Genomic DNA, 14,981 nt, shown 5'->3' on the forward strand with positions numbered 1-14,981 from the left:
AAGGCAAAAATTTTCTTATATCTTTCAGATATAAGACCTGCAGTGCAAACAAGATTTATTTTCAAATTCTTAAAGCAACCCTGTTCCTATTCCATTAAATGCATGTAGGCCACATCTCACTTTGCAGCCTATATGAATGTATATTCTTCTTACAGAGGCCAGCATTTCAGAAGTACTGAAATGGCTGGAATTTTACCTAACGAAAACCTTCCTGAATTCTCCCTCAATTTTTTTAAGAATTTAACAGGGACTTTATTCTGGGTTAACAGCTACAAGTCAGTAAGCAAAGCAACCCTCCGTCACCCAACTTGAGAGACATGCGGTTCTCCACGCAGCAATCAGAAACCACGTTACGCACAAGGTCTCCCTCTCTCCTAGTATCGGCACTTCAACGGGAGTCAAGTGTACCTCAGGCTGTGGTGAAGAGGTTCACTTTGCAGAAGGAGCCAGCATTGCCAAACGCAGCTATAACCGTTGCCATGTTTAGAGCAGGATCAGGCACCTCATGCTCAATGGCACCATCTGCCACAATGCCAGACAGACTCAGGTCTGTGCAACTCGGGATGAACTGACACCTCACCAAGACCTTGCGCAAACACAGGGCGCTTTGCTGCTGCCCTTTCCCTTTTGCCTTTTCTCACATCCACTCAGCACAGCAGAGGGAAGCATGCTTCAACAGCCAATTTCCAATTCCTTTTCCAGCAGACGTAACTAACAGGTATCATTAGAGAGATGCGCTCCTACTAAAATTACCGGAATCAATAGCTAGATGTAAGGCTCTTAAATCTGCAAATGTCAGAGATGAAAGCGGATGTGCTAACTCAGAAATCAGATCTCAGGGTTGGCATTCCAGCCTTCGGAACTAAGTGGCATTCTGTCCTTTACCTAGACAACAAATTGCTAGGACACATTTCACTGGACCAAATACTGATATTCCCTGGTTTCCTTCCCCTGTAAACCCCACCTTCCCATTTTCCTTTATAATAACAATAATATAAAACAAATATTTCTTAGTTTCCCAAATCATCTTGTTTTTCCTCATCAATACGTTGCTGCTGCAACAACAATCAATCTGTAACAGCCATATTAAGACTCATTCCCTGAATTGTGGTGGGAAGCATAACAGATAATGGAAAGGAAAGGACTGAAGTGTAGCTTTACTGACGTACCCAAATGGCAAGTCTACTGCATCATCATATTTTCTGAAACACATCTGACAATCTGATAAGCAGCAATTACCGCTGCAATTTGTAAGCCCCGATAAGAATTGTCTGACATGCCTAAAAAGCAAAATGAAGATGACTATTTTGAAATTTCTTCTGGAAATTTGACCACAGAAAGAACTACCAACATTTCAATGGCTTTTATGCAGTTGGTGGTGTTTTCTTCTAACTGCATTATCAGATGGGAAAAGAGAGCTTCCAATGGAAATTCCTCCTTAAATGCTGAAAAATTCCAAGCCATTTTCACTTATGTCTCACACACACACAAAAGAATCACATTTTAAAAAGGAAAGCACCTACTTATCAGAGTAATACTACCCAGAAAATAGCAAGGGCAGGAAATGGCATTAAAGACTGAAAGGAGTTCTGAAATAACCGTACACACTTGTCATAAGCTTTATGCTGTGACTTCATGTGTACGAACTTCTGCCTTCTAAGGCACACAAAAAATTGTATGTCCTTGCATTTTTTCTGGAGCACAACTCCAGACTGGCAACTGACTCTTCCCTGCTAGCAGAAAACACCTCAGTGTGGGTTTATAATGACTGTATGCTCTGAAAAAACACTCGAATACTGACAGCAGTGCCCTGAAATAAAGCAGAAGAATCTTGCTACGTAGGTACGTGTAACATCTACAGTGATATCCACTGAAGCTGCGTCTCTGTGCTGTGTATTTCAACATTTAAACAGTCAGTGAAAAGACACAGAGCTGTATATGGCTTAAGTATTTTGTATCAGTAATCCCTGTTGCACACATCAGGCTGCATACATCATGCAGTTTTCAAAGGCAGAAAGACATACAAGGCAGTTCATGCACCTTCCAGACACTACTTTCTTTTTTGGTTGTAACAGCTCTGAACATTTGAAGAAAAAAAAGAAAACAAAACCCTTTTTCAGTTGGAGATATTACCCCAGTCCTTAATGCTGAAGGCTGAAATGTTTTGTCTAGCCTGATACATCGTCTTCAATTGGATGTGAGATTTTTGCAGACGTGCAGTGTGTTAGAAGGATGCCGCTACACCAAAACAGACTTTTAGTCTGGGCTAAGAAATAAGGGTTATTACTTCAGTGCACCAGGACATCAAGTCCTGACTGTCTCGAGCTGCTGAGGAGAGAAAGAGACTGTAGGTTGATCAGAGTCCTGAGGCAGGGAAGTGCAGTCCAAAATTTTTGTCCTATTTTCTCCTGTCTCAGCATTTATCTTCAGCTACAGTCAAGTTCCAAGATCTCAGCTCCTACCGCAAGTGTAGGCAAAGCACGAGGAAAGAGAGAAGGGAGCCCAGCACCTGTTTCTCTCCACCCGAGTTTCCAAACGTGTGGCGGAAGCCATTCTGTATGACATTTGAGATCCCTTCCATGCTGAAGCGCTATAAGTAGTGAAAACACAGCAGAAAGAAAAAAAAAGGGACAGAGAGAAGTTCAGAAGACTATTAATCAGCATTTATCAAGACTATAAAAGACGAATGACAAAGACAAGCTCTAAGATGCATTTCAGCACATTTTTATTTTTTTCATTAACCTACTTAACCCTTATAATTAGAAAGCAAACCTTCTAAGGGCAGTTACACAGTATTTCTGCAGCAAAATTTCATCAAACAAAATCTTCACACTGCAGACCCAACGGTCAAGATTTGCCTTTGAAGGCTGCTTCAGTTTGAAATATAAAAAGTACTATTGTTGGAAGTTCAGTTCACAGTACGATCTCCTCTGAGATTTGTGGTTGAGCAATATACTTCTAGAGACACTGCTGACACCAGTTTTTCAGATTTTAAGCACCTACTAGAAACACTGTTCTGAGGTAGTAATTTTCAGCTCCACCCCTAAAGGACATTTTATGCTTTTGTGCTTCCTCTTCCACAACTGAAGCAACAACTAGTATTCCCCATTTTTCCACAATTAATTAACAATGCATCCATATTAATTTCAAGCTCCATTATGCAGAATAACGAAATCCAAGTAAAGAAAAATTAATATGTAATCCAACCATAGATTTTTTTCTTGAACTTTTAAATACTTTTTGCTGGCTGGAGAGGTTAAAAAACAAACCCAAAACCAAACTATTTTGATGTTTAGCAAGAGATATAAAAATCAGCAACCGACAACACAGAAAGAAGACATTGTCAAGCTGCTGACACAGGACAGTGTGATGCATACACCTCAGCAAAATTATCTGAATATACTTAGTTCTGGGAGGGGAAATAAAATGTGCTGGAATACAGTACTCATCTGCTTTCTAAAGCACAGTGAGGTCAGTAAATAGACGCAGATGTTGCCAAAGCCATCTCAACTCTTTTAAGATATCCTCCTTAAAGGAACTGGCATCTTCAAGCCCTGACTATTAATAACTGCTCCCCAGTTTGCCCTTGTGAGAAAGGAAAAAGTTTTACAAGTCTAAGAAAGTGATTTACCTCAAGACTGTATCAAGAACAAAGAATTAAAACCTCTATTTATTAAAATTCAATTGCAGTATCTACAGGAAAATTGAATTTCTTAAGAGTATGAAAATTTAACCCTACTTCCAAGCTTTGTATTTAAATGAGAATTTATCAGTTTTGGTTAATTATTAATGTATACATTATTAACATACAGATATACATTATTAACAGAAATTCCCCCTTTACAATTTATATGAGCATACCATCTGTATGCATTCTCAGCACTTCCATAAAAAAGGAAAAAAGAAAGAATGGATTGTTGCAAGAAGGACGCTTGCATGACAGTGAAAGCTATTTTGAAAGGCACGACACATACGCAGCCCACAGTCTTATTTAGGAGCTAGTTTGTCCAACCCCTCGCAGAAAGCTATGTGTCACATCTATATCTTGAAGCAACCAAATATAAAAACGTCTTATATGGGACCACATACAGTTGTACTGGAAAGCATCATTCATATCTCTAAACTTGAAAGCAACCCAAGTAGCTTCTGATTCACTTGACTCAAGTTTCAAAAGCAAATCATTATTTTTCTTTCTAATTAGAATACCACTTTTTGGTTTTCCATGAGCGAGAACCAAAAAGGAGTACATTTAAGCTTTTCACTGTGCTCTTGCAAAGGGATGATGATTCTGTATTGATATATTTTTCCAGACATGTATTTTCTTAGAGCTTCATTAAAACTCAACCATGCACACAAAGACTTTTCATGAGACAGACAGGATGAGAACTCCATTTGGGTTATTATCACAGGTATCTCATCCCTGAAAGTTCAGAAATAGATTCTGAAGAATTAATGTTTCATTACAACGTTTATTCCTAACGTTCAAAAAACAAACCCCAAAACCTTCTGATGTCAAACTGACGCATTCTTTCTGAGGCTCAGCCAAGATCTACAATACATTAACCACATTTTCCACATCCCATAAGAGACACTTAGAAATTCTAACATTCATATTCCACTTAAGTAATTTACAAATTACACTAGACTGATAAGAAAGAAAAGATTGCATTGACAAGATAACAACCTAATTTCTTTCATTCTCTGCTTCCTATTATTCAAACCCTATTGGAAAGACATTTTTCCTTTTGTTACTATGCTCTGTAAAGAGTAAACCAAATTATCTTCTCCCTGTATACCTACACTGCACTTTGGCCTCACCCCCATCTCTCGTTGGATGTAGTAACTCTGCCACACGTTTCTAGAGATCCAGGGTAAGACTTTTTCCCTACCTAAAAAAACCCAACATGATCAATAAATACCTGTACAACTACACCAGCAATACTACTGAATTTCCTGCAAGACTAATAGTGGCACACACATCCTAAAATTCACATAGTGAAATCAAACAGATAAATGAGTTTGCTTGCTGGCAAGAGAAAACACAGCAGTATATCCAAAGACTGTATTTTTTGCAGGAAAGGTATGTTGATTCCAGGCTAATCTGCAAACAATAAAAGTAAGGGGTTTTTGAGTATAAGAGTAAAATGTTCTATGTCCTTGTGAAAAAAATAATCTCAGTAGGAGGTACCTAAACCTTGTCTGCGAATGAAGGCACAGAAGCAGATGTATCACGTATCTTGATATAATCTAGGACTGCTACTTACCATAGGGGAAAAAAAAATTGAATGCATAAATAGTTACAAAGAACTTCTTACTGTTCCAGGCATATGACCTCTTTCTTGTTTGCCGTTCTGAGGACTACCGTTTTTCATCTTCTTTTTCTTCTTTGTCGTTTCTTTGTGTTCTCTCTGCTTGTTTTGTACTTCGATGAGGACAGAAATGAAGCTGTTTTTCACTTCCTTCTCAAACTCCAACTCATCTCGTAGAGCCAACTGCTGTACCAGTTCCTCAGAATAATCCTTAATAGCAGTCTCAATTTCTTCTAGCAGTTCATTTAACTCAGCAACAGACAATCTTTTTACTCCTATAAATAGTTCATATTAAAAAAAAAAAATCTATCAAGGTTTTAAGCATAAGAATACTTGTGGCAATAACAAGAAAATGTACTCTGATATTTTTCAAAACAAAAAATTCAGTTTTGTAAGTACAAAGAAAAAAACACTACTCCTAGAAGAATAAACACAACACAGAGGCAACCAAATTAGCAACAAGAAGTTGGTTAAACTTTCTTATTTCTACGAAAGCTGAGACAATCTGCAAATATGAAGAGCATGTTGTAGTTAAGGAAGCTGAACTAAGCACTAAAATTCTAATACTGACATCTCTGTTAATTTATGACTTTCCACCTACAAAGTAAGAGGTTTCCATGTTTTCTGACACAACAATCAACACTTCAGCACTTCTGGGATCCTTGAATTTTTCACCTATAGTAATACAGAAACTATAATCTATGAGGGAAGGAATCTTCTTGGGGATATTGCCAAGGTATGCAGGCATATCAACAAAAGCTTGCACCAAGCTTTTATAGTAGTATTTTCAAATGCATTTAGAAAACACAACAAAATCCTCCAAATTTTCTTTGTCTGGAGATTGTAGGCAATACAAGGGCATGTGTTTGACTGAAACAAGGACCTAGATCAAAATTAGCAGACAGACTGGTTTCAAGCAAAAATAAACATTAATAGTTTTGCAAAAGCATGAGACTGAACTGGTCAAATCAGAAGCCTGTAAAATGTCAGTCTGGAAACAAAAATCACCCCTCCAGGTTTGCGTTTTAAAGGTACTACTGGGTCATGTGTTACAGGCAGCGAAATTATGGCCAAGAAAAATGTTCTGAGGCTTGCTTGGGTTAAAAACAGTGAGCACATTCCTTGAGGACTGCTTTCCATTCCCAATTAAGTCTGACACACCTAGGAAGCTAGTAAGTCCCAGCAGTTTTTATGTCAAAGAATGTAATTTTCATTGGCATTTGAGAAATGGCTAGTTGTTAGTCTAAAAAAAAGTTACCAGGGAAAGTGCCTATGGACAAGTGTTGAAACCTACAAATAAGGCCACAAACTACAAAAACTATAGCTCTCAGGAGCATCAAAGGTAATAGCTGGAATTTGATTTTTCTTTCTTAAATTATAGCAGGGAAAACTGATTGAAGAAACCTCCTTGTCACTCACTAAAGAAAAAGCAATGCAACCTATTAAGGCAATTCTCTGGCAAGAAGCCACAGGTAGCTTACACTGTTCAAACACTGTAGCACTACCATATGCTTAAGGATCTAATTTTCAAGCGGTTTGAGCCATCCGCCACCTATGTTGTTGTTTAAACTATTCTAAGTGTGCAGCATGCAGGTTATGGCCTCGGCCTGTCACACACACCTTGGCTGTGCTCACAGTCATCGCACACACCACACTAGGTACCAGCACTGCAGTAACTTTTTGCAGAGTCAGCTCTCGTTGTCAGCAATAGCAAATGGCAACATCAACTCGGACACAAGCAGGGGGAAGAAAGGTAAATTCAACAGCAAGATTAACTGGTGCTCTATGGGTTCAAGTCACAAATTAGGCCTTGCAGTCTGTGAAACCGAGTATACTCTGTGGTAAAAATTCATCTAAGTTGCATATGCATTCAGTACAAAGTACAATCTGAAAAGCATGGGTTGCACCCCTGCTTTCTTCGTGTGAAAGATGACTGGAGAGAGCACCAGTGAGTCCCAACACTTAAGAACCAGCCTCAGAAACAACTGTTGTAAAAACACAGGTGTGTATTACCCAGTCCCAATCCTGACTTGTTTATAGACCTGACAGATCAGTTGTTGTGATCAAAGCCCATAAAAGGGCTCCATACAACTACTCAGCTGAGGCAGGTGAGGGAATGCAGTAATTTAAATGCAGAAGACTACTTGGATTAAATCTTAACGCTATGTAGGCTAAAGGACTCACCTGCGTTACCAGAGCTGTAACTGGTTTAATTTTTGGACTGTCTTAATACACGTCTTCTCCTATCCAACAGACCAGTAAATAAAGCTTGGGTTTTCTGCCTTCAATCCTAAACATTAACACCTTTGACTTGTCTTACAAAAGCCAGACAGTTTCTAGGAAAACTCTGCAACAGTTTGAGAGATGAAGATTAATGCTGAAGCAGCTTCACGCACAAAAAAAAGGTAGGAAGAGCTTTTAATAGAATAGTGACCCGAAAGATATGAAAGCAGATTCTGAGAAACTGGTGAAGCAGTTAAATTACCTGCTAAAGTAACTCAAGGCATAGTTCGGTCAAGGCTGTCCTTTAAACCATAAAGATGCAACAGACAAGATGAATGCTCGAGGCCAAGCAAAATAAACATGATATGAAATACCAAGCAAGCTTGATTAGCTACAAACCCAGGGACATACGGAACTGTCAGAAAAGCAGGGAGCCCTGCTGAGAAGGATACATTTTGCTTTCACATTCCTGAAATTTATGTGCTGAGACAGCTAAGAGTCCAACCATGAAAATGGAATCTGCTCCATAAATCTGAAGTGTAGCAGAAACTGCAAGTTGTGCCACAAAAGGTCAGCCAGTTTTCTGAATCTTCTACGGAATTTATCTTGCTGACCCAGACTACAGGAAAGCGAGCACCAAACTTTGTAAGAGGGACCAAAGTAGAGGGATCATCTAGCAAATACTCTTTGTATTCCTATCACCTCCTAGAATTGATTTCAACAAATTTCCACCAAGAAACTGGTTAGTCACAGGTTTTTTATATACACATCAATCTACTACAACTACACTATACATGTAATTTCTCCTTTCCTTTTGTATCGGGAAGAACAGATGATTTCATTTGCATTCAGGAAGATACAAAGGGTTGGGTGGGTTTTTTTTCTAACTTTAAAGCTTTTTGAAGAGGAATGGAAGGGGTGTAGAGAAGTACGCCAGGTCTTCACAGGACAAAAAACCCCAATGGTTTCCTTATTTTTGTGTTAGTGTATATCAAGGTATGTTACAGTGACTGAAACAGTACCAAAGAAACACCATTTTCTTTATCTACTGCATAGCTTTCAAGCATTTTGGCTCATCTTAAACAGTGTACTGGCCTCAAGAAGGCCACTCCCACTTTAAAATACAGAAATTAATGAAGTTTAATAAAAATGACCAACATTACCTATGAAGGGACCTCACTACAGCGAATCAAGCTTCAGCATATTTTCTTTCATCTGAAATTCTATAAAGTTTTATTTTTATTCTAAGTTGTGAAAGCTGACAAAGGTAAGTCTTCTGTTTATGTTCTATATCTAGTTTACTCTTTCGGGACATTCTGAAAGTATTTTTGAATGCAGGTATTTCTTACGAAGGATGTGCTATAAATCAAATACTTGCCCAACTTTCCCCTTAAACTATTTTCAGTAAGCATGAGAGCAAATCACTAAATAAATAAATAAATACCACTTACTCTCTTCATAGCTGTTGTTCGTACTGGATCTCTTGAGCGTCTGAATTTCCTGGGAAAGTATGGACAGCCGATCTGATTGGGTGGGTGTTTCATCCTCTTCTGGATCAGGCGATTCCTGCATCATTTCCTCTATTTCTTCAATCACCTTCAAAAAATGAAAATCCTTACAAAACCCCTCCCTGCACAAAGAGAAATGGCCTGCAATTTGAAGCAAAGCTGTTAAGAGCTTAAGGGTTGTTTTGGTTTTGGTTTTTTGTTTTGTTTTGGTATCTTCAATTAGCAAAGATGCTGCTGGATGAAACTAAGACCAAGAATGGACTGAGGAAAATTAACAAAATCATATCGACATTTCCTCCCCATCCTTGCTCTCTCAGACTAAGCCTACCTTTTCAAGGTACAACGGTGATCTCATCACAAGAAGTGTGTTGAAACTACAGTCATTTCTATGTGAAGGTGCACATGGTTATGCTTAAGAGAACTGAAGAGTGAGCTGGAGTATCTTTCCTGAGTATTCAGTTGAAGGAAAACAAAACAACAGCAAAAATCAACTACCTCCCCCCTGCCCCCCCAAGTTTCACTACACTTCTCTAAGAAAAATAATAAAAAAGAGCTCTGAATAACCTGAAAATCTGCTATAAGTTTTGTGAACTGATCCATCATAAGCTGAAGCTGATTTGTATCCCTGGACATAAGATCTGAGCCAGACAGAAAGTATGAGAACAGAAATCCTGCGCATAAATGGCATACTTTTCAGTACAGAAATGACCATATTTCTACAGGCTAAATTATTAACTGAACAGCTGAATAAATAACAGATCGACTTGTGCATGGTTAAAGGGTGTAGACATCGCTGAGATCCATCTCACAGTAAGAAGAGCTGAGGCAGTTCAACAATCCTGTCTCTTCTACTCTTAATGACCATGCTCATCAAAGGTAACTATTTAAACAACAAGAAAATAAATTCTTGCATCTGCTTACTAAAGCAGGATCTTAACAGAGAGTGATTAACCTTACTCAGAAGAGCAATTTTCAAGATAACTCAAGTAAATCCATGGATTTGGAACAGAAGCCTTTAGACAGCAAGTAATTTGAAAGCTTAGTAGCAGAACTGCTGATCTGCTCTCATATTAGGCAAAAACTCCAAAGAATTCTCACTAACCACAAAGTCATGTGAAGATATGAATGGCCATACAGTCATGCTGGAAAACTACAAACTCTATGATACCACCAACATTCCAAAAATATTTTTCTTTCTTTATACATTTCTTACCATAAATTAGTCAGAAACACTACTAGGTTTAACATATATGTAAAGATTTGAAAGATCCTGGACTACCAACCTCCCCTGAAGCACTGGAGTACTTTTCAAATCTAAATAAAGAACAATCAGGGAGCTTAGCGATGGTGAACAGCAAGGAAGAACAAGGAAAAATAATTACAGACTAAAATAAAATACTACATCAACAACACTGTCTTTGCTGAACACTTTACCTGCTCTGCTGTGAAGAGTGGTTCATCATTGATGCAGGAAACAATGATAGAGTGCATATCCAACTGTTCTCTCAGCTCCTCGTCATCTGACAGGTCAAGGTTCAAGTTATCATTTACCTAGAACACAGGAAAATGTGTGTTTATATAAATACACATACATATTAAAAAAACCCCGAACACAAATAAAAAAACAAACAACCACAAAAGGTGAACTATTGAATTTTAAGAATGAAACAGATTCCCTGCCCATAATAATGGAATCAATGATTCTTCCCGTCAAATACTGGAAACTGAAGTACCTTAACAATCAACATAATTGCAGAAAGTTAAAATAGCTGCCAGCCTTTAAATACCCTCGGCGTATAAAGATCATATTCACAATGACATGCAGATATACCTGCACAGAAGGCAGTCAATCCAATGCAGCTATTTACATCTTAAATGAAGACAGACATTTGTCAGTGTGGAGTGAAAACCCATCTCTAAAATTACACAAAACTGTTATTTTATGTTCTTTTACAGTTCTGCTTTTTCACGCAATAAAAGACAGGAAAAAGGTGTTTTACAAAACAAAACATGCTTATCACCCCAGCTTATTTTAAAAATACATTATTGAATATCTCTGGGTCTTTTCAGTAAAAAGTGGAAATAATGCTGTTCCCACATACGCACCATCAAATTACACTCATCCTTCAACACCACAGATGCACAGATAGTAAAGGAAAGGATTAAAGTTCCCACCTTAATCAGTCAGGTATATTTTACTCTCACACAGTGAGATATTCCAGTTTATTCAGAAAGTTATTTTGTTCTGCACTTTGTCTATTACTAGATTCCAGCCAAACCATCCTAGAAAAGTCCACCAGCCCCCAAAAGCTGCAATCCCTGACCTCTGACACTCCAAGCTCAATTGCTTTAACTGATCTCTGGGCTAACTTACAAGCATTACGAGTAGCCATATAAAGTCCTAGGTCTCACCATACCACTTTTCAATTTTTGCTGTAATTCCTCCTATTTTCCCAGTTTCTTCAGAAACCCTAATAGTTTTCAGATTTATTTTGAAGATGCTACTGACGTCCCCAGATAACAAGCCTACAGAGGGAAACATACAATTTGTATATTTTTTTAGCCATTAGAATGAAGTCAAATGTCCATTTTTTCCCCAGAATCTGAATTCCAATAACCATGCAGCAACAGGACTCCATTAGGCATATCTGTTCGCTTACTGCAGATACATCCCAGTTTTGACATTCTTTACGTCTGCAGTCCTCAACTGTTTTTCCATGTATATAGGATTATGACAACAGCTATGGGATAGTAAGCAAGGATAACAGTTTATCTAGAAGGAGGTCAGCTTCCCCTCCTGACATCTCCAGAAACAATATTTTGAGAGACTGTCAGAATATATTCTGATAATTTAGTCTAATAAACCACCTAAAACAGCCCAAGATACAGCTGATGCCAAAAGAACCACCTGGCCTTCCACCCAGCCACACTCCATGCCTGTTTCTGTCCTCACAATTCTACCAGGAACGACCTGTATAAAGTAATCTAACAAAAATATAAGGAACCAGCAATTGTGCAATCCTGTTCCTTGTACCGCTGCACACTTCCCCCTACTACTTCTTTCACTGTCAGAGCCGTACAAAAGTGTTCACAGATCTGTGATGTGAAGCAACAACGATTAGATGAATCAGCCCCATTCACCTTACATTTTTTTCCTGCTAAAACAGGAAGAGAAATATTTTAAGCACAAGCCCAACAGCATATTATTAGTTTCCAACGTATCAAGGGAGTGTTGCTTAGCTGTTAGTATTCATTGTAAGAAAGTTACAACAAGCCACTAGCTGGTCCATATGTGCTGTCACATATCCAGAAATACTGCTGACACACAGAGAAGTAGAAAGAAAGTATGTCAAACGCTCCCAAACAGATGGGCTTTACACATCAAAAGGCACGCCAGGTGGAGTGAAAGCTGAAAAAACTTAAGATTTTGTTTAATCCGTAAACTGATTTTTCCTCTACTGGCAGCATATTTAAGATCTGTTTCTAATCCAGCAACAGCACTTCACATTTTTTTATGTAGTTCCTTCATAACTCCCCGCAAAGAACTTACAAAAACTATATGAAACATTTCTTTATATTGTATCTAGTTCCTTATCACAAAATCCATCAGTCTTCCAGTGCATTTTTCAGTCACACAACAAGGTCACAGCATGGGGGGTTGTAAGCCTTTTCACTTTAAATGTAAGAATTCAATTACTCTAAAAACACTTAGAAAATCTGGAACAAGCACTAATAAAAATTAGAATAAACACAAGTCGAATTCAAGGGATAATGATCAGATTCAAATTGAGACAGTGAGTTCCAAAGTGCCATCTTCCCCTGCTGAATCCCAAAGCATCCTCTTCAGCAGGACAATTTTGCTCCTGACACAGTAAAAAGCAGCTGTGGATTATATAATGGCTGGCAGGAGTCAAAGAATTACCCTATTCTCAGGTTACACACACAGATATTTTTACAACATAACTCACCTTCACTATGTTTAAAAGATAAGCTACTCGTTTCCTCAGAAGACCCAGGAGATGGGAATTCTTCCTAGCTTTTCCTCCTGAAGCGTTTTAATCCACTTCTAAGAACATCTGAGGACAACCCTTTCTATAAACCTCTCTGAAGCTCTTATTCCCTGCTCCCTCCCCAGACAACTATTCTGCTTGTTAAATAAGAAAAAGAAAACCAAAACAAACTCTTGTACTTCAACGTCTCCTAGGCCATCCTTCCTGCGAAAGAAGCCACTTTAGCCTCCACCTGACTGCAGAATGAGATGAACCTAAAAAACGTCCACGCTGGATTAACTAAATCAGAATACTCCCACCTCTTTTCCTCCCTCACCCAGAACAGCATTCAACCTGAAACAGACAGCAGAAAGACTGTGCGCGAAACGCTTTCTCATTTTACAGTTTGCTCTGGCTCACACTGATGGAACGCCCGTCTAAAACTGACCCCGAATTATTCCAACCCAAACACATATCAATGCTTGGAAGATTTATTTTAAAAACCTCTCATGTATAACACCAAGCCCTAAAAATATTCTAAGTCATTTAATAACAACACTCTTTTATACAAATGCAAATTGTTTTATTTCCCTACTGAGTATAAAAGATCCAAAGAGGATATTTCTGCTGATCAGAACTTACCCCTTTTTCAGAAAGATTCAGTGTTGGCAAGTGCAAAGCTCTGGTGTGGGAAGATTTCCAGTCAACAGGCATTACGTTACCATAATTATCAGTCAGAGCATTCCAAATCCTGTAGAGAGGAACAGAGGAACAAAAATGCAGGCTTAAAACAAGCAGCAACTGATCAGCAATAAACATACTTGTAATGAGAATACACTTCTACCAACAACAATTTTTGACTCCCTAAATATTCATCTATGAGTTATTGACAACATTTTAATAAAGTTTTAAAGCAAAAACATTTGGGTTTTTTTTTATAAACGTTATTTACTTTTTTAAACCAACCACGTACACACAGAGTGGTGAAATAAAACAACGTGATGAAGAGACACCTTAGTTACACCTTCGTTATAACCACACTCAAAATCTTTTCGGGGGGTTGACAAGTCCTTCCTTTAATGAAATTTGAGCTCAGCTATAAATTCCTTTCCTAGCGTTGTTCCTGTTTTCCTCACATTTTACACCTTTAAATCAGGAATTAGCAAAAGCTGAGTAGCAAATTATGAGCCAGATCTTTTCTTTCTTTCCATTTATCACAGAATAATGAAAATGCACAGGTTATACTAACATTCTGCAAGAATTTTGATTTGTCCAGATGTGTTCTTGCTGAGCTCGGCCCACCACTCGTCTAGAGCTGACCTTAATTGTGCCTACAGCGTACCTCCTCTCTGGCGGTACTAGAGGCTTGCACGCACAGTCCTATTCTGTTACACTCATTCGGATTCGGAGGTGGAGCATCTCTGTCAGCAGGCTCCTGCCTCAGGTCACCTAACAAACCCAGCCCCGAAGCGCTGCGGGTGCACGCGTGGGGTGGCTGCCTAGCCAGGCTGAGAGGTCACAGCAGGGCAGGCAGAGCCCCACCACTGACTCATGGTGCTCCGAACTTACAGGTACCAGCCTTTTGCTATAGAGGCAGTGGGGTTTTTTTTCCTTCTCTCAGTATAAGGCACACAATTTAGTTACCTCAAAATAAAGAAAAACTGTAGTATTTTTAATAAAGATAAGCTGACAAATTTACTGTAAAATAATGTTAAAAGCAGGAAGCATCATAGGTCAGAGGGAAAAACAACGGCCACAGTTGCAGCAGAGATTCTGTTCTCCATCTGCTTTCCGTGCTTCCCACGTTCAATTTCAAACGCTGACACCGTGGGCATTTCGCAAAAAGCTGAACAAGCATTCCCCCGTCACTCCGCAGGCCAGAACAGCACTCTTCCTTACCCCGGAGGCAGGCGGCAGCGGGATGCTCGCACCTCCCGGGCCGTCCGGGCAGC

The 14,981-nt window shown here is 38.8% G+C and overlaps 1 protein-coding gene across 1 annotated transcript in view; it reads right to left on the reverse strand.

Annotated features, from left to right (window-relative positions):
- FEZ2 (fasciculation and elongation protein zeta 2 (zygin II)) overlaps positions 1-13,780 on the reverse strand; it is a gene marked incomplete at its 5' end in the record, with an annotated part of 23,199 nt that extends 9,419 nt beyond the window's left edge. Inside the window, 5 exons of the mRNA XM_010158679.1 lie at positions 2,510-2,590; positions 5,316-5,584; positions 8,984-9,128; positions 10,475-10,591; positions 13,672-13,780. Of these exons, the coding sequence (XP_010156981.1) occupies positions 2,510-2,590; positions 5,316-5,584; positions 8,984-9,128; positions 10,475-10,591; positions 13,672-13,780 (721 nt within the window). The remainder of the gene's footprint in view (positions 1-2,509; positions 2,591-5,315; positions 5,585-8,983; positions 9,129-10,474; positions 10,592-13,671) is intronic.
- Positions 13,781-14,981: the final 1,201 nt, after the last annotated feature.

The sequence above is a fragment of the Eurypyga helias genome, unplaced genomic scaffold (assembly GCF_000690775.1).
Source record: "Eurypyga helias isolate BGI_N326 unplaced genomic scaffold, ASM69077v1 scaffold109, whole genome shotgun sequence".
In the NCBI taxonomy this organism is placed as follows: domain Eukaryota; kingdom Metazoa; phylum Chordata; class Aves; order Eurypygiformes; family Eurypygidae; genus Eurypyga; species Eurypyga helias.